General features: G+C 36.7%; 1 protein-coding gene across 1 annotated transcript in view; it reads left to right on the plus strand.

Moving 5' to 3' along the window:
• Positions 1-573: 573 nt before the first annotated feature.
• The window catches only part of LOC110383896 (tropomodulin-1), a 72,063-nt gene continuing 53,632 nt past the window's right edge, over positions 574-19,004 (plus strand). The window contains exon 1 of the mRNA XM_064037139.1: positions 574-950. Within this exon, the coding sequence (XP_063893209.1) occupies positions 873-950 (78 nt within the window). The 5' untranslated portion in view covers positions 574-872. The remainder of the gene's footprint in view (positions 951-19,004) is intronic.

The following is a 19,004-nucleotide window of genomic DNA, read 5'->3' on the forward strand; positions in this document are numbered from 1 at the left end:
TTGTTTATTATCCTACCTTACAGAAGTTGACTCAGATCGCGACTCTTGCGCATATTATCACAACGCCATCTATGATCGAGGTAATGTGTCTTTACCTATAGTTATGTAGTTCTCCGCTAGAGGGCTCTAAGCGTTTCGTTTCAGACGTTTTAAGGTGACGAGTAGTTTGAATATTGTTAGTTGATAACTGAATCATCGCATATCACAGCATCCAAAGAGATTCCTATGATGACATCTCTTCTACGGTATTTTAAGAGGTATTTTAAGATATCAGCCTCGAGATGTCTGATGTTGACCACTGTTGTAACAGAAAACATTTCAGGAAAAGCTCCTATTCTCTAGCTTGATTCTGTGACGTACTAAGGTATGTACTAACACCCACCTCAAGTGTTGAACAGCTGAGTTTTAATGAATTGAACAGAAGCTTATTATAAACTGTTATAGATGTAGGGATTAGACTTTCAGAGCTGGCTGCTTGCCGGCAAACGCCGGGTGATGCGAAGAACAGAGAAGCCACTCGATGTTAGTCACTCTAACACAGAACAATGTTATGTAGCTGTTTTGAGGAGTCAATGACAGGAGTGCGTCGTCATCGAGGTCCTGTCTTTGTCTGCTAGGGCGCATCACCCGCAGCGTCACAACAGACGCTTGCTGTGTACGCGGCCGCGATTCAGCGCCCCTAACCGCCACCGCGGGCTGAAGGCCGGCCAGTATCGCTCAGCCCGCCATCGGCTTCGCCACCCCGATTCCCGAGTGCCAGTTACACCACTGTGAGGCGGCCGTACCACGCCGCTGACTAAAAATAACCGCGCGCCGCTCAGTACCGGCGCAACTACCGCGCGCGTCGCCCGCTGCGCCCGCGACTCGCAACCATGGCGGAGACTATCGAGGAGACATACGAGAGCGCGGTCACCCGCAAGGTGGTCCGCACCAGCCTCAAGATAGAGGAGGTGAGGATCGACACTCGACAGTTTTATGTAACGACGCCCGCGCGACACAAATATAGCCGGCGCGCGCATGCCGCGACGCCAGCGCCGCACCTGCTCACATAACCGATAACACGCTTGACAGTGAACACAACGTAAACACCAGCTCCTGCCGCGCCGCGCACTGCGCCTGACCCGTCGCCTGTCATTCACCAACCACACAATGCTCCTCTTCTAACGCTCTTCCTCTCTTTTTTACGGCCGTCTGACGACAGACAGCCGGATGCACCAAAGTATTCCGGGAACACTTTCGAACTGGATGTCCTACTGGCTCCTAAACCCTATGTTGGTGTGGTTCAAGTGGATGACACGCGAAGGTCCGATGATGCCTACGTCAGTGTGGAGGAAGTGCGCGCGCGATGCGCCACTTACAATATTTGTGGCAATCGGCGATGTAAATAGAACGGGCGGTTGAATGAAAATTTCCGTGCCCACCTTGACGCGTGTGCATCGACCTGTCTCGTACATGACCACTCCACGTGTGACCTTGCAAGACATACACAAACATGGGACACAGATACACAATGAACACAACACACACAGATAGGTACATACACTTTCTATCATTCACAGACACCACACCCTTCAGTCGTAATCGACCGAAACAAACTCAGAGTTAACAAACAACAACGGGACAGTGTGCAACGTTCTCTTTTAGAAGAAAGTGTCGTCATTAGAGATGTATTCTGGTACATGTAATGAATCTCAAGCGTGACTAATAAATTATTCTGTGTACGTGCAGCATCCGACGCCAGCATAAGTGATAGGAGCCGCTGGCGTTATCACATTCCATCTCAGCAACAATGGATGTCTGTCGGATCTGTCGCGACTACTGTTCGTTTCCAAAGCGCAAAATCCAATGGAAAAACGCGCCGTGGCATATTTTCGTCTTGGCTCCCATCCTAGTTTATCTGCTACATTACGATGTTTATTCACAATACGAATGCTAGCATTAATGTATGCGTCCGTACCACTTGTGTTTAGGTCTTTACAGTTGCTTTAGGAGCAAAACCGATGTATGTACCTGACTGCATACAGTCGTAAACATAATAATGGGACACTTATAGAAACGAACTTCGGTACACCACCAGCGGGAACTTGATGTTCCACTTTCTGAAAGCATGAAACAGTTTTTATGTAGGAGCGGTTGTTAAAAAGTGGCCTGGCAGTATAGTGCGTGTGTTTATTTGACATCACTGTCCTTGCATACCTGACTCAAGAGATCGAAAATATTTGGATGAATCTTTTGGCAAATGGCGTTGTTTTTTCTCGAAGATCGATTATGTTAAGCGCATCAAAGGGACGGTATTAAACTGTAATGATGAATGACGAACAGCTGTGCGAAAGCATCTCACAAGTCACAAGCTAAGTTCAGAAATAAGTTTGAGTTAATTCTGTAAGCTCGTCATATCTCTCAGCTTCATATCTTTGTAAGCATCGTTTGTTCGGAATGTCAAAAAGCACTAATGCACTCTGAATGCCAAATGCCAATTTCTTTGCTCTGTGGCTTTCTCAGTATTATCGAAGGAACGCAAAACATTCGGCTGCGTCACAGCAGACGTAGCTGCAGCTATCTAATACAATACCGAAACAAAAAACAAGATATCCATCAAAATATTTACCGTGAATCTAATTTAACACAACACACAACGCTTGCACTTTTTGAGCGAAATTTATTTTTCCTCATGTCTGGATTTGAAATATGTTTTTAAAACTAGGCTAACCGCAGCTAGAATATACCATATGTACCTACATTACAGGACACAGACTAGGATAGAAATAACAACCCATAAAAAACTATGAAACGAATAAATCTGCGTTGTAGAAAAAACATGAGTTTGGGACCGTTGAGCGTTGCTTTGGATCTACAATATTATTGAATTGGCTTCGATTAACTTAGCCTCATCATTGGATGGAGGGATTCTTATAAGTCTTTTTTCACAATGAACAGTAGCTTATTCTATATTACAACAAAATGCATAAAAAAGAGGCTCTGCTATTGTTATTGTTTATATAGATTTCCCACAATTATTCCATTTAGCAATTTATGGCAAGGAGACTGTAACAACTTAGCATGAATAGCAGTCCCTTCATTAACCAAAAATCGAAACTAAAATCCTTCATGAAACTGCGTACATAGAGTATTTTGATTTTGTAACGTTTAATTAGTGCTGCACGCTCGAATTGCGTTTCTGAGAACACGGTGGGCGTTTATGATAACATGTGGGCAATTATTTGGGGCCCGGCCGGCCGTGTTTTGGTACTTGACGATTTTACCACAAGGCTTTAGTCGTTACTACAATACTGAATCGGTTTGTTATGTATTGATTTTGTTATTTGCTTGGTTGTGGAAAACAACTAAAATAGTAGAAACTTTTCCAAGTGTCAATTTCCCGCTATGCAAAAAAAGCCTGTCTTTCCAGAGAAGTGTAGGATTTGATAATAACTGAATCCCATTTATCATCTTTTTTTTCTACTACTGCTGGGCCCTGGTCTCTTCTCGTACACAAACAGAGACAGAATATTTGGCGATTTAGTAAAATTACCAACTCCACAACTGTCTTCGAAAAAACTGCTATCAAATCGGTTCAATTTCAATGGAGAGAGCCACTGAAATCTACTATTTCAACCAGTTTTTTTCCTTCTAAAGTAGCTATGAAAGTAGTAGATAATTGAGAGATTATGTACTTCCAAACTTACCAATACAGTAACTATCAAAGAGCACTGTAATAATGTGGTACCCTAAGTGAAACCTATCTGAAAGCTGTAAAGTTTTTATCATCCCCTCGTCACACCTCATTACTTATCACCCAGTTATCCACTTGTCATGGCACATGATTGCTGACAACTGGAGTGTTAACATGGGAAAATTAGAAAATAATTATTAGTAACAAAACACATTCAGGTAATATTCTGTGTCTACATTAGCCTTTCATGCTTTAGAATTTTCTGGTAAGCTGCAAAACTTCTTAAAAGTTGATGAAATAGTACATTTTCTTATTTTCCCTATAGTTTTCCTGAAATGAATCAATTCAGTCAGTAAACAACTTGTTGTGATCGCAATGTTTAGATTAGTAGGTCAGGTAGATTTCCAATGATATTTTGTTAAGAATTGGACTGCATATAAAAAAAGATTCCTTCGTAAATAAAACAATCAAGATAGTTACCATTAGATATAAAGAAGAAAGGTTTCCGAGACCTCATCATCGTCATCATCATCTCAGCCATAGGACGTCCACTGCTGAACATAGGCCTCCCCCTTAGATCTCCACAGACACCTGTTGGAGGCGACCTGCATCCAGCGTCTTCCGAGACCTAATATTATAAAATTTTCTCTCACAACTTTATGGGAAATTATATAAAAAGTAAATGCAGTAAATAGTACACAAGACACAACACAAGCTGACTATAATAACATTAATTGAAAATGTCGTTTTCCACGCACGTAGGGGAGGAAATACCCGTGACTCACGTACGGGGGGAACAGTCGGTAGTCTATGCCCTTTCCACCGTGGGCGAATTCTACGGATGTGACGCCAAACCTTGTCCGTCACATTCAGGTGGAACTTATGATTAATTAGTTAAAGAAGTTTAGTTGAAGCTGTTAACCTCCCTCCTGTTTCCGACGAACTTCCAAGAGTTTTTCTTTTTATGAAAAGAAAACTGAACAAAGCATCTCCCCCAGTGTACAACTGGCAGTCGTTTCTAATTAATTGTAAATTCTCATTTTATAACAAATTGTGTACGGAGATGTCTTCAAACTGTACAAAACTGAACAATCTTCTTTTGAAGTAGGTTAAAACCAAAGTTAATTCGACAGAAGTGTTTTATTTATCTCAGTCAGTAGTAGCTTAATTATCGAATCTGTCCCTTAAAGGCACCACCTATGTACTCTGTACTGGCTTTGAATTACGATGCTACGAATTGCTACATTAACTAAAAGGTATAGGAAATTAAACATACTCTTTTACCTTATCTTTGATGCCAAAAGGGCGTGATCCAATGTGTGACTGCATTAACACTCAACCAAAAAGCTAACAGCTTTGTACAGACAACCATACAACGTTCAAGGTTCAACACAAAGCAATCTCCATCCCATGAGAGTAGTAAATATCTTTATTGACGGACAAGTTTGTTTGGCGAACATTGTGCGCGTTTGAAGATCAAAGCCACACAAATTGATTCATTAGTAAAGCGTTAAATATGGTGTTTTGTGTCCCGGATTGTGTATATCCGTCAAATGTAATGAACGTGGGTTAAATAGGCCATATTTGTTGACTAAACAGTCACTGTATTAAGAACATTGTGTTTAATGAAACAGATAAATTAGGTATCAATAAATTACTTGTAATACCTAAGTAAATTATGTACATAGAATAAAATCGCAAAATCGAATGATCATTCTCACTATCGTCGAGAGCGCATGCACTGTTGTTGCGATGTTAACTATCTTAATGATGATTTATTTTCATTTGCAATACCGACTGCCAATAATTTCCCAAGCACTTTTGTTCACGATAGTATTTGCTGTATTACACAAAGCAACTTCGTATGATTTTCTGTTCAATGTTTTCTTAATTCTTTGCTGGTTTCAGAACTAATCGTATTCAACGTGAATGATCTCTATTTACGTATCTTTTCAGTTAATGAAGTAAAATTCAAACAAAAACCAAATTAAAATTTGAGATGTTTTTCTGAAAAAAGTAATAAATTCCATTTCGTTACGCCTAGCGTGATCTGTATCATCGTTCTAATCTTCACAAGAAAATGTTTTTGTCAGTGTGTTCGTTTAACAGACAGCACAATCTCCCAAAATGTCTTAGCAAATGGTCCAAATAAAATTGTACAAGGTTTACTAGTTTAGTGACACAAATTCCATGCGCCGAGTTTTTGCGACTTTTCGTTTTAGGCCGCGTCGGAAACTGTGCAAGGTTTGCAATACAGCCATAAATGGTAATGCGTCCCTCGGCTCTCGAATCAAACGCTAAAGACTCGAGAGTGGAACAACTGTTCGGGAACATTGCCAAATGTGCGATTTTGCTTAATTGACGAGCACGGAACATCCCGTTCGTTTGATCGCGCTCCAGCGCACGCTTGCCCGCCATTACACATGGTATAAAACATGCTTTACTGCGAACAAAATGTATGGCTTGTCATTGTGCATACAAGATATTCTAGAAGATTTTGATCGCAGGTTAGGGTTGTTGAACGTAAATTAGCGTGGTGAGTTTAATTTTATCCATGCGTCCATCATGCATTCGACGGGCGATCGTCGATCGGGTCAACGTCAAGTCGCGGAAGCCGTTGCGGCACGGTTGGGTCGCGAAGCGCGAAAATGGAACGCAGCGGATATAATTAAAACTGTACGGACAAATCGTTGGCGGGGGATTAACGCGCGAATTCGGTCAGCCATTGCTCGCCCAGTGATGTTTTCAACGCCTGTTGTCCAAGTGACACTAAATATGCTGACTGGGACAGAAAAATGGCCCAAAGTGACGCACTGGATTTGTAGTAAAGAAAACAGATTTTAACAATATGTTCTACAAGTACACTAACTGGATTAACCCACAAACATGAAAACGTATTTCAATGTGTGGTGAAATATGTTGTTTTGCTAGTTTTGCGTCTAATCGCTACACGAAATCTAGACGCTTTACGAATATGAATTTGTAAATCGCATATTCAACGTGACCATATTTGCACTCAAATCGACTGAGTGCGTGCCCGTATCTATTTATTCAGGCACGAACAGTTCTCATAACACTTCGGTTCAACATAATGTTACTAAATAGCAAGTCAATCTGCACACTTTTACTAATCTAGCTATAAATTAAGGCGTCAACTACACGAGAAAATGAAGAGAGCACCGTGCATAATTTGTCAAATTATTTTGCTCTAATAAACCGCTCTAGTTTCGTTAAGGTCGACGAGGCAGTTAATAATCTAAAATGCACGCGATTTTATAGAAAAACTTCACAGAGAACGACATTTACTTGATATAATAGTCGAAAGAAAAGATCATGAGTGTCTTGACACATTTATGGAAACACGTTTATGGTCGACCGTACCTAGCTTTGAAGAATAGTACAAATATTGTATTATGATTTAATAATTTTATCTGAGTATTGTGTGTAGCCGGTCTCTGCTTACATTCGGAGCAAAGCTTTAACTGTATTTCACGAAAAATTAAAAGTACACTAGGGCTAATGTTTACATAGGTATTGATATTTATTTGAAAAACACTTCCATCACATTTCTCATCTTCAAAAAGCCTGGTAAAATGTTGAATATTGCTCGATATATTCCTGTAAATTTTCCTTAAGTATTTACTTGAAAGTAGCTGTTATTGTCCATACATATCAATGAAATAGACTGGTTATCCTTACTAATACTGAACATACCTACATAATTTTATTGCACGTTGTCCAAGTTGTCCAATTACTAAGGCATAACACTTGATCAAGTATGACTTTGTGTTGTGCAAATGAGTTTGTTGGGACTTTAAAAGTACGACGAGGTAAACATGGCTTTTAAGCCCAAACGTTTCGAAAAAGAAAGTTTCTATTTTGTTCACTGAAAAAAAAAACAACATCATCTGTGACCTAAATATATAGAAAATAGACAAGAAGCATCGACACGCGATTTTCGCTAAAATGTTAATAGGTTCTTTGACACCGATAAAACTTAATTCAATGTCAACATAGTGTCGGGCGGAGCCAGGACGCTTCTATTTCTAATTTTCACAAATTATAAATATTCTTTAATTCTCTATGTATATTTTCACAAAGACAAAAAAAGCTTTTGTAATTTTGTTATGAGATTAAAGGCTGCCGACGGTTGCGTCCAGAGTCCAGATATCAATATGGTGAATGTTTCATTCAGACCCTGTTACATGATCTATCTTTCTATACAAAGGTTTATTGCTCCTGACAAAAATCACTAAGTAAAGAATTTCAAAGGAGATGGCCAAAAAAACACCCAGAGTCGACAGGAACTTCATATGTATGATTGGATTCAGTATAATTTGTGGATTTTAAAATCATTTCAAATCATCTAAAAACCATGGGGTTCTCTTTTTATAACGTTTTTTCGATCAAGATTTTAGTTCACAAAAAAGTTTACTTTTACTGTTTGATGTTCGTTAGAAGTTGAATGCAGAATCGTGATTGGACCGTTTTGCATTGCTAAGTCATTTGTTATATTTGACAATGTCACATGGCGCGATTATGATTATCAAAGACAATTTCTCCAAAAACATATCATAGCCAGTTGTGAAGGTTGCATGTAACTGTGAAACCTCTCCAAGTAGGTAAGGTCGGTGCTTAATCGCATCTGGAGTGGTTAAATACAAGACCTTTTAATCCCTAGGCCAACTCTGAAACTATGGGGATATTACTAGTGGCTTGTATATGTTAGTTTACTTTGCTTTTTTATGTCCTTTGATGTTAATAATCTTTAAAATCAACATATATTCAACATAACCTATTTTTGCGAAAATATGAAATAGCTCCTAAACCCCATGGATTTCAGTCTGGATTTTTTGGCACCATCAAAGGTCTATCATAAAGAACCTATTGGTAACCATTTCATTGCTGTCGATTCTGGGTTTTTTTTCTATAAAAATTTCACGTACTGGATGTTCGGGAAAATTGATTTCTCAGGTCTCTGCAAATCTATCGTCTGGCCGAGCTGAAGTCGATGCACTTTTGTACCAACGTACAGCACAATAATCTTTATTTATATACCTGCCTAGATACGTCATAACCACTTGTAAATCATCCTTGCATGGCCTGGATCCAAATAATACAGGTGATCGACACACAAAAGTGTTAAATGTTTGTAAACAACATCACTTTTCCATTGTTTTGTTATACACTTTCTATTCTGATTTATTTCCTTCATACATCACAAAATAGATGTTTCTTTTGTGCCTACTTTGTGTGTTGACATGATCTAGATTTCAAATAAATAAATAGGTCTGATATAATAAAGTTTGTCATAAGTAGATCAAACAACGTAAATTTTTCATACCTACTGTTTTTTTTTGTGATCGGTTTTCTTAATATTTCCAATGGAATTCTAATAGATATACATGGCTCTGAATCTCTAAATATATGCTAAAAACCATTAAAGTATTTCTTCCCTTATTAGAGGCAAAATAATTACGAACATAGACCTTAATCTAGCCTGAATGTCTTAGCAGTCATTTGTTGATCATTTTTCAGCCTCAGCCATAGAGTTTAGCTTTTTACGTGCATTGACAAACTTAATTTATCAAACTCAACTGTAGATTCATTCCACATTCATAATATCGTGAATTTAACCAGAATGCTATCCCTAGAACTTTAATCTCAAACTTAACTTTTCAGGGCCAAAATGTTTAAAAAAGTTATATTTCGAAAACTTTTACTACGAAATAACTTCTCAATGTTGTCATACCCAATAACAGATAACATGTTTATCTATTTCGTGTATTGCAATACATTTACAAAGTACGAAGATGAAAAACGAGGTGCGACGGTTACAGAAATAGCCGTCGCGACGCTCCCGTCTCCAATGTCGAGGTGATATGCATTGTGCGTACGATCCCGAATCACGGTATTACGAACTCTAAACTAAAAACTCTTTTCTCACGACCATAGAGTTTGAGTTACGTCACTTTTTTTCTCTGTTATGTTTAGAGTTCATGGAGGATGTGGTGACGTGGAGTTTTGTTTGTGGTTATGTAATTTTGAAGATGTTTTTTCGGTAGGAATTACAGTTTGAAAGAGAGAATTTTGTAATTTTAAGTTTTAATTCATTTAATGAGAGAAAATTAAATATTTGTTATATGACGCAGATTTGAAAAATTACTGAAAAAACACTGGTTTTAATTTTACTAAAATTCATAAACTTTACTTTTGGAAATTCTTCAGTAAGAATATAAAAAGCTATATTGTTGTATCCATAATTATTTTGAGTGCGACACGCCCAAAAGCTCTGAAGCTTAATTTATTAAAAAAGTATTTTGTTCACACGTTTCGGTCATTGGCATCCGAGTTATATGCAGCCGTCCATGTATCGACTTTTTAATGAGCGTTACTCATTTTCTTTTTAACAAACAAAATATTTTTCAAAAATAGTCTTGAATTTGAATGAGAATCACGGAAATGTGTCTCCAATGTAGTGTTGTGCACTGTAAGATATTTTCAACAGATCATATTGTAGAGTACCAATTGCCATCAATGTTTATTGCACCAGGACTTGAATATGTTAATAAATATTCATTACAAATAGTTTAAAGTCACACGTAAGGTCATTGGCACGTGAGCAACGCTATCCCAAATACTTCCGTGCTTCCTTTAAAGTGATCTAAACCGTTCACACATATAAATAGTCAGGCTTCGTCCAAAAATAGTCTAAACGTTAGTCTTAGTAATAAATAGTGTGTTTTTTCTTTTGTTGTGCTTCGAAAGTGGGACGTTGACTTGAAATATTTACGTTAACAGTTCGATACTCTATCGATGACATACGTTTCGGAGAATATCTGCACAAGCTTAGAAATCATTTAGAAATTGTGTCCAGTTGTTGCTGGCTTGAAGAATATATTTTGAGTTTCGAATTTCATTTATTCTTATGGGACCTTCTAGAAAAGTCTTTTCAGATTGACAAATCGGTACCACTTGCCATATGCTTGAAACATGAACCATACTTTTACAATGTTCAATTAAAACCTTTATTTAAAATACAAAACTTAGACTACCTATACTTAGAATCTCTATTAAACCTAGGTATACACTTACTACATAAGTATTTTAAACAAATCACAATAGCGTTTTAGTATCGTGTGAAAATGCTGTTTAATTTCTAAGTAAAGAGGAGAAAGGACCACAGAACAAGTTTTATTGTCCCATCACTCATAGTCTGTGGTTGGCAACGACAGTAAAAAGTGTGTGTATGGTTTTACTCTGTAACGGCCGATCTCAATAACGTACTTACCTTTAACCATCTGTTACATTACCGATCTTTAGTAGCTACAACCGCATTTGTGCGTTTCAATAAACTAAAGATAGATAGGAATATCAACCTTTACTTTGATCCACATATGGGAGGGCTTACCGCTTACCATAGTTAAGTGGATCCATAGAAAAAAAATAAAGAGCGTCTCAATAACATTTTGACCGTTAACTTTAGTTTGTTTTTGTTACTGTCAGTTAAAAATTTGCTATCTCCCGAAATCGGGCGATTCACTGCTGGTTTACGTAGTAATTACAACTTATTTCATAATAAAATGGATTTGTTCAGTGATGAAAGTGATAATGAGATGTATGAAGCTGGTGTATTTGATTCTGCGACATCTACAGTATCTGGTGAATGCAGATTAAACAGTCGCATTTACTATGAAAGTGATTTTTCTGACTCGGAATTTACATTTAGATTTAGATTAAATAAAAGTAGTGTAAATGAGTTATTAGTAAAAATTTTACCAAAGGCGAATGGCAGGCTTGTATGGGACTTTCTTACCGCTAATAACATTTCGTGTTTTGGGATATTTTTAAAATTGTAAATTCTTAGATTTTTAGAACTTGGGAAGTAAAAGTTATAAGCAGTTTTGTTTTTTAAGGTTATGTACTACAGTGTATCCATGTAGGTTGTTTTACCTTGGTACATAAACATATTAAACACTGTTATGGTAATAAAATAAATGTTCTACCTAGCTTGTCTCTTAATTAACAGCAAATAACTGAACAGAGACTGAAAGATTTTCGTTACCTGTCAATAAAATAATTGCCAATACAAAAAAATAATGATGGTGAAAATAATGTATATCATTAAATTGTTAATTATTAAGATAGTATGCAATAATTATTCATTTTAAGGTATAATACGTAATTGGTTAATAATATTTACTGTTATTTCTATTTTTAAATAATTATTCATCATTTCGAGCCTCGAATTACTTGAATCTTTTAATTGGTATAATTAATTAATCCGGCGTTCTAAAAATACAACACTAACATGAAAATAAATGGCTTAGTAGCCTTAATAATTGGTACAAATTCTATAACTGAACAATAAAAAGAAATATGCGGTACGAAATCTGCCGTTCTCCTTTATAAAATTGTTGCACACTAGGTACTTTATAAATACAAGTGAGATTTCCAACCAAATCACAAGTCGAAAACTCGAAACAATTCAAAACAGATGCGACTGCGAGCGAGCGCGGGAATTTGACTTTTTTTGCATTTTTTGTGAGGGAAGGGACCTATCTGTCTTTAACTGTAGATAACGTTACGGAAATTTTGTTATTGAGACGGCAGTTATTGATAGATCAAAAGTAACAGTAAAACTCTGGTAGCTAACCGAGTTTAACTCTTGGTAGAGTATTGAGATCGGCCGTAAGACGAAAGTTATGTCGCTGAGCTTTATAAATTACTCGCATTATGACCAATAACAGCTTACCTACATAATAAGGGAAAAGCAATCTGTAAAATAAATGTTAATACCTACTCACTACTCTTTCTACTAAAATAGATACCTAAGTAGTTTTGGATAGTCGAACCTACATACCTAGTTGCATTGGTATCGCGAGAGATCATGCAAAATAAAAAAGAAAATCGATCATGCTTCGTTACAAAAGTGAAAGAATACGGAAAAGTAACAATTTCATTTGAAAGTAAAACTAGAGCGATGAGTGTGAATGATCTTATAAATAATTGCGTCCTACAAACATTTTTATTTCGATTTTTGTGGAAAAATGCTTTACGCTCCAATTGAAACTGCCATTTATATTTTATAGATGCGGTTTATTCATAGTACCTATTTTATTTACCAACCTCGTTGGTATCTATTTTAAAAGTATGGTTTTGTTATTTTGTATTTGTAGGCCGGTGATGTCATTTTCCTATTGAATTAACAATGCATATGAAGAGCACATCCTGTGCACTCAGACCGCAATAGGTACCTACTGCTGTTAATTAGTAGCTGGTACACTGTAGCTAAGTGGTACAAGGAGTCCATAACTGACTAATGTGTTATTGATCATGTCCCAGTTCAGGAAAATGGTGAAGTGTTTTAACTTCAATTTGTAAGCAAGTGAAAAGATTCGGACACTAAAGCAAGCTTCTCTGCAATCATTGCTTGGTTAATTCTGATTTTCAAATGATGGATGAACTCCTGGATGGTTGAAGCATAGACTCTTAGATCCAAAACTTTTAGCAATATTGTCTCAGTATGGAGATGGTCAGCCAAGATCTATAAAGTCTAGATTTATTCCCGATTAGGGACTTAAATTTAAACTGCAGTCCGAAAGGGATTCTTACTGAAGACACCCATAATAAGTTCCAAATACCAACTTTTGCTAACGTTCCCTAAGATTCCTAATGAGTGCTAAAGAGTTATCGTGCGTAAAGTAATGTGCGACCAAATTGTGACAAGCTGTCGTGCTGTGTGACTCACGCGGGTCGTTGGACTGCTCGTAAACGTATTAGGGGAGGCGTGGAAACGCGCCGTAACACATTTAAACTTACCAACAAGGAGTGACGGGATGGGTTTCTTTGAAAAGAAAAGCAATGGTTTCTGGGAAATCTTGAGTCAGTTTCGTATGAAATATTTGTTAAATTTTTGATAGCTAATATGAATAAATAAAAACATTAAAATAGTAGTAGTAGTCGTTTAAAGACTTATGTCGTTACGTGAAATTAGAACATACGTATAAATATTGCACCTATAAAGTCCTTCATAATCTTGGTCGGTCAAGCGTCTAATGGATAGTTAATGGACCGGTCAATATCATTATTATATCTATTAAATAATTATAAATAAAGTCAGTAGACCCTTAAATTGTGACTGTGAGATCGCGAGAGCTTAATTTACCTCAATTTAGGCACCTACTTTTCACATGAAATACAATCCGGAGGAAAAAAGAGGGCCTTAGCGGCTACGTTAATTGAATACGCTATCACAAGATAATTGAACATGAAGTTTCTATTTGAGTTATAGCTAAAATACCTTCGTACTAGATGAGACATGAGCGTTCGAAGTATTTTTGGCAAACCGTCTAGATTGGCGCACATTTCATAACATTATTAATCTTACTGCGACGGACACTGGTTTCTTAATGAGCCGACGACAATCACATCGGTGTTACTGCATTATGTGAAAAAATATGACGAATATATTACATTATTTCAATTTCAATTAATTTTCCAGATTTAAAAAGCTTGCATTAAATTATGACATTTTATTAACTTACCTACGTTCCCCAAGCTGATTTAGTTTTCATCTAGTTTACCGATATTGCATAAATTCAGCATCTGAAATAATAAGAATGTAAGATCAAAATCTTAGCGGAATAGGGTTTGGGATGAATGTCAAATAAATAAAAACAGCATTGCAATTTAAACATATCAATGACTCACTCCTTAAACCTGAAACGGTATTAGAAGCTCTAATTTCACAGATTCAAAAGGAAAAACATAAATCATTTACCTACGTCTAGCTACAAAAAGTCAAGCAACTCATCTCGTGCAAGTATGGGCATTGGGTTTATCCTAACGGTTGCCGAAAACGGTTAGAATCACCATTTATGGTGGTTCTCACGCAACCATATATGTAACGTAGCGGCTTAAAGTTCAACGAGTTATGACTAATACATGTTCTTTAGTTTTTGAATTTTTGATAAAATTGGGACGTTATTTTGAAGGTTGAATTACACTGTTTGTAACTCTGAAAAAAAACACTACATAGAATCTTATTAAGTACTTATTAAAGTTACATGATGTAGTCTATCTAACTTCTGTCAACATCTTCCCCGCATTTACTACGTGGGCGTACCCTAAACCTTATAAATAAGATAGGTACCGTCGCCTACTGTTTTCACGATCTATTTTCATCTGGCTATCACTTGCATAATGTGGCAACGAGACCAATTAACGATTAAATATGAGACGCCGCCCACCCTCCGTCCGTCACAGGGCCCAGTGTTGCGAAACGGGTAACACGGGGGCAATAACTATATCAAGACGAGTTTAAGAGATCACTTTTATTAGCTCACCTTGCTCGTAGACGTGTATTTGTAGTTCGTACTTGGTTATTTAGGTAACCTATATGTTTACAAAACTTCTTTAAATGCACTGCCAAATTCTTCACGCTCCGCTCATGTTCAACATGTTCAATATAAATAAAGTAGTCCGGTTAGCATGTTAAAATAATCACGCCGCCACTAAAATTAAGGAAAATTAAAATGAAAACACGAAAACACAAGTTGACGCGCGAAAATATGTCATTTACAAATAGTCTGTTACAATTGGGACATTTACAAGTTTCACCTCTACGGCTGGGAAATATATGACTAGAAGATTGTGATTAAATGACCAGCTAGGCATTCAGGCATTCCGCACAGGGCCGAGGTTACATACTACCCTCTAATTCTCAGATGCACGTATAAATAAACACCTGGCGAGAACCGCTTCCTCGAACCTTGGCACAGAGAACTTGCTCAAGGAATTATTAAGATAGCCAAAGAAAACGGCTTGTAATGCTTGGTTAACCGCCACAATACTTGCGGTCGAGGTAGAAAGAAATACAGCTAGGATTTTAATGTTAATTCTAACTGTGTGGAGATTGACGATGCGTGACAGTCGGTCGTAGTCATATGTATTTTTTTCTAAAATTTACGATATTTTCTTAATCGCTACTTTCGATTACTGTTCATTTCATATAAGTACGATAAGACCTATAAAAAAGTACTTATTAGTTAATTTTTGCATTACCTTTAACCGTAGCTAGGTGCGAATGCAAAACAACATTGAAAACAACCTTTGCATTGAAAACAATTTGAGGAAAAGTATTCATCAGTTTTTACTTTCGATGCCACTGTTTTTGCCAGCTGGGTATAAAATCGATTAAAATCGGTTAAATACAGCGATTTTCCCAGAACGATCATGATAATCGATAATAACAAGAGTGAAACTGTTGATGCGCAAAAAATGACAGCTCGTCGTCTCAACGTGGGCTGTGGTCTTATTTTAGTCTCTTGTTAGACAAAGTTGCGGTACTTTGGGTACACTTTCTATGGATTTCATAGTTTTTCTTGCAGTACAAATGCTATTGGAATTAGGTTTACCTATTACAGTTAGGTTTAATGCATTTCATTTCGTGACTTTTCTATTTCCTAACTTTTTATGAACAGATAATAAACGTTTGGTGTTGCATTTATTAAAAGTGAGCCATATATCTTCTTCAAGATACTTAAGATTTAACGATTTTTAAATGTTGTTGTGCAACTAAAAGTTGCATGTTTAGGATTTAATTGGCATGCGAGTACACACAGTGATTTATTCTAATAGCCGTCAGTCGATCAAGCATTGACAGTCAGTTGTCAGTCATAGTTGTTTGTATTGACAAATCGGATTACACCGATGTTGATTGATATGAGAAGATCAATATCACGGCCATTCTATTTGTAGGAGAGGGTCAATGGTTTAATTATTTGACTTATGCATTTGGATCAATTTTATTTTTGTTTGGACTTTTTTCTGTGATGATTATGTCCACGTTTTAACACACTGGGCAACGCACAACACATTTTTCAGATGAAATTAGGCAAGATTGTGATTTAGACATTGTTGGTCCCTGAGACATTTGCATCGAGCGACAGAATAAGTAAGTCGTACACATAGTTAGGTATCTTATAATAGTAGGTATTTATATTCAATGTGGAAGAGAGAATAAAGGCTACCAACACTGCAACACATATAGTAGATAATTACCTTCACATAAAGAGACTTTTGATTCCCCTAGATCTACTCAATACAAAGATTATCGATGGAAAATGACTTGCTTGCTGTAATAAAGTTTGCAAATAGCTTTGAGCGATGTAGAAGACGTCAGAGATTCTAGCGTAGTAGATACATCTCTTAATGCATTTACGTCATTATTTTATGGTGGTAGGGTTCAAAGTTGCATACAATACTAAACTGATACAATCCCATATAATCGATCAAATTCTACATTCGAGTTACTCATGATCAAAATAAATTAAAGTGTCATCTTATGACGCCATTTCTCAAAGAAAGGTTCATGATGCGCTGTGTCTTTTAGGAATGGCATGAGTCAACAAAGACAAGAGTAACGGTCTCAAAAAACGTTACGACCACATTAAATCAAAAACACAAGAATTTCTTGGGAAACACTAAAAACGAAGTACACAAATGTGAAACCAGGTCATTGCACATAGAAAATCATAAATCTAACTTCATCAATACGACCATCTAAACTCTTTGGTGGAGACTCCTAAAAATATATAGACGATGAAATGTTCTTGTCTCTGACTGATGTTTATTTTTGAGTTCTAAATACAAATAAAAGCTTTCTAGTGGGGTTCGCTGGCGGAACTAATGATCGCCATGTAAGAAGGATTCCTTTTGTTAGGATAGCGTTAACTTTAATTAGGCAAATACTTAATATTTCTTTTTGTTATCTAACGTGAAGAAAGAACGTTGTGATGTTCTTAGCGAAACATTTGGTTACTCTCATTATGAAATCATCTTAGTAATAGTGTACCGAAATCATCAAAATTCCTCTCGTTTTCAGTCGTAACCTCTAGGACAAATCTGTTACGTTTTCATGACGTAATGTGTTTTGTCAAGCTTTTCTCAGAATCAGCTGACGTTTCCTCAGCTTCTTTCATCACTTTTGTTGGTGTCAGACGGCGTCACACACTTTTCGAAATTCTAGATACTGTCGATAATTATTTTCAAAAGATTTAAAGTTCATATTTTGACGATATCAACCGTATGTCTCCCTTACTAGAATATGTTATCTACTTTGTTTCAGTTATTTTTGTCAGTATCTTAAAGCTTCGTTTTTATATGAACAAGGACCAAGCCCTATTGGAAACCTTAAATTACATTTAAAACTGAATTTCCTAGGTGAAATGTAAAATCGCACCAAAGCTCTACCTACTATTTCTTCCAGCAAACATGAAAACTGGCAAGCGCCACGCTTTGTTACGTTCGCCGTCGGAAACGCTAGTTCGTGCCGCGGCGGCTAGATGTCGCTGCCTGCATTAACCTACATCGATGAGACACGCGTCACTTGCAGCTGTCCGAATATAATTTAGCGGACAACAGCACAGTGTGACGAAGCGCGGACAAAAATATCTTTAGTTTTATATTCCCTTTAGGGCAACACAAAGATTTTGTGTTAGTCACTTGTTGAAGGGAAGCCAGAGCTTTGTAGTGGCGCTTTGTTCTATCTGATGAATTCCCATTGTGTTTATCAAACAATAACAAAAGTCTTTTTTATTATAGCTATTCTAGGACCCATTTGGACCCAAGGCTACATCTAAACTTTTATTTTGAACATATATGGGAAATCTTTTACTTTAAAAAATGTTCCTTGTTAATTTTGAAAAGTTTTCTTTGAAAAGTGCGGTGGAGAAACCAATGTGTAGTGAAAATCCCTGGCATTGACAACAACATTGGCATTCCTTTGCGTTCTTTAATCCGAAATGATGTTGTTATTGTTACTTATTTTAGTTATAAAAGTGTGAATCTTGGGAATGTTGAAAAAAAAGTTATTGACGTGAAAGGTGAAACGTCTCGTTCAGACCGCGTGTGGGCGTGATAGAGCATTCCCCTTTGCAACGCTTATGTCTGACGAAATAATTTCAAAATATCTGTCCATCATTTTTTGTTTTGCCCATCTGCACAGTTTAACAGTGGGTCTGTATTTGAAGTTTACTGGCTAAAGCGAACACTTGAATATGGCTTGAGAGCTACTAGTTCTTTATCTACTTAGCTTATTTGTACCAAGCATAATTACATTAGCATCAACACAAGTCACCATAAGGGTTCATGACCGCAAAACGATTCAATGTTTGACGGGAAGGCGATAAAAGCTATTTTGATAATGATGACTAATGACATTATTTTTAATATCTGACGTACAATTTGTACTTGCTTTAAAATTATGATAAATTCAATGTATTTTATTAGCTGAATAAAGCGATAAACGATGTGCCTTGAAGCGACA

Source organism: Helicoverpa armigera, chromosome 12, assembly GCF_030705265.1.
Source record: "Helicoverpa armigera isolate CAAS_96S chromosome 12, ASM3070526v1, whole genome shotgun sequence".
In the NCBI taxonomy this organism is placed as follows: Eukaryota; Metazoa; Arthropoda; class Insecta; order Lepidoptera; family Noctuidae; genus Helicoverpa; species Helicoverpa armigera.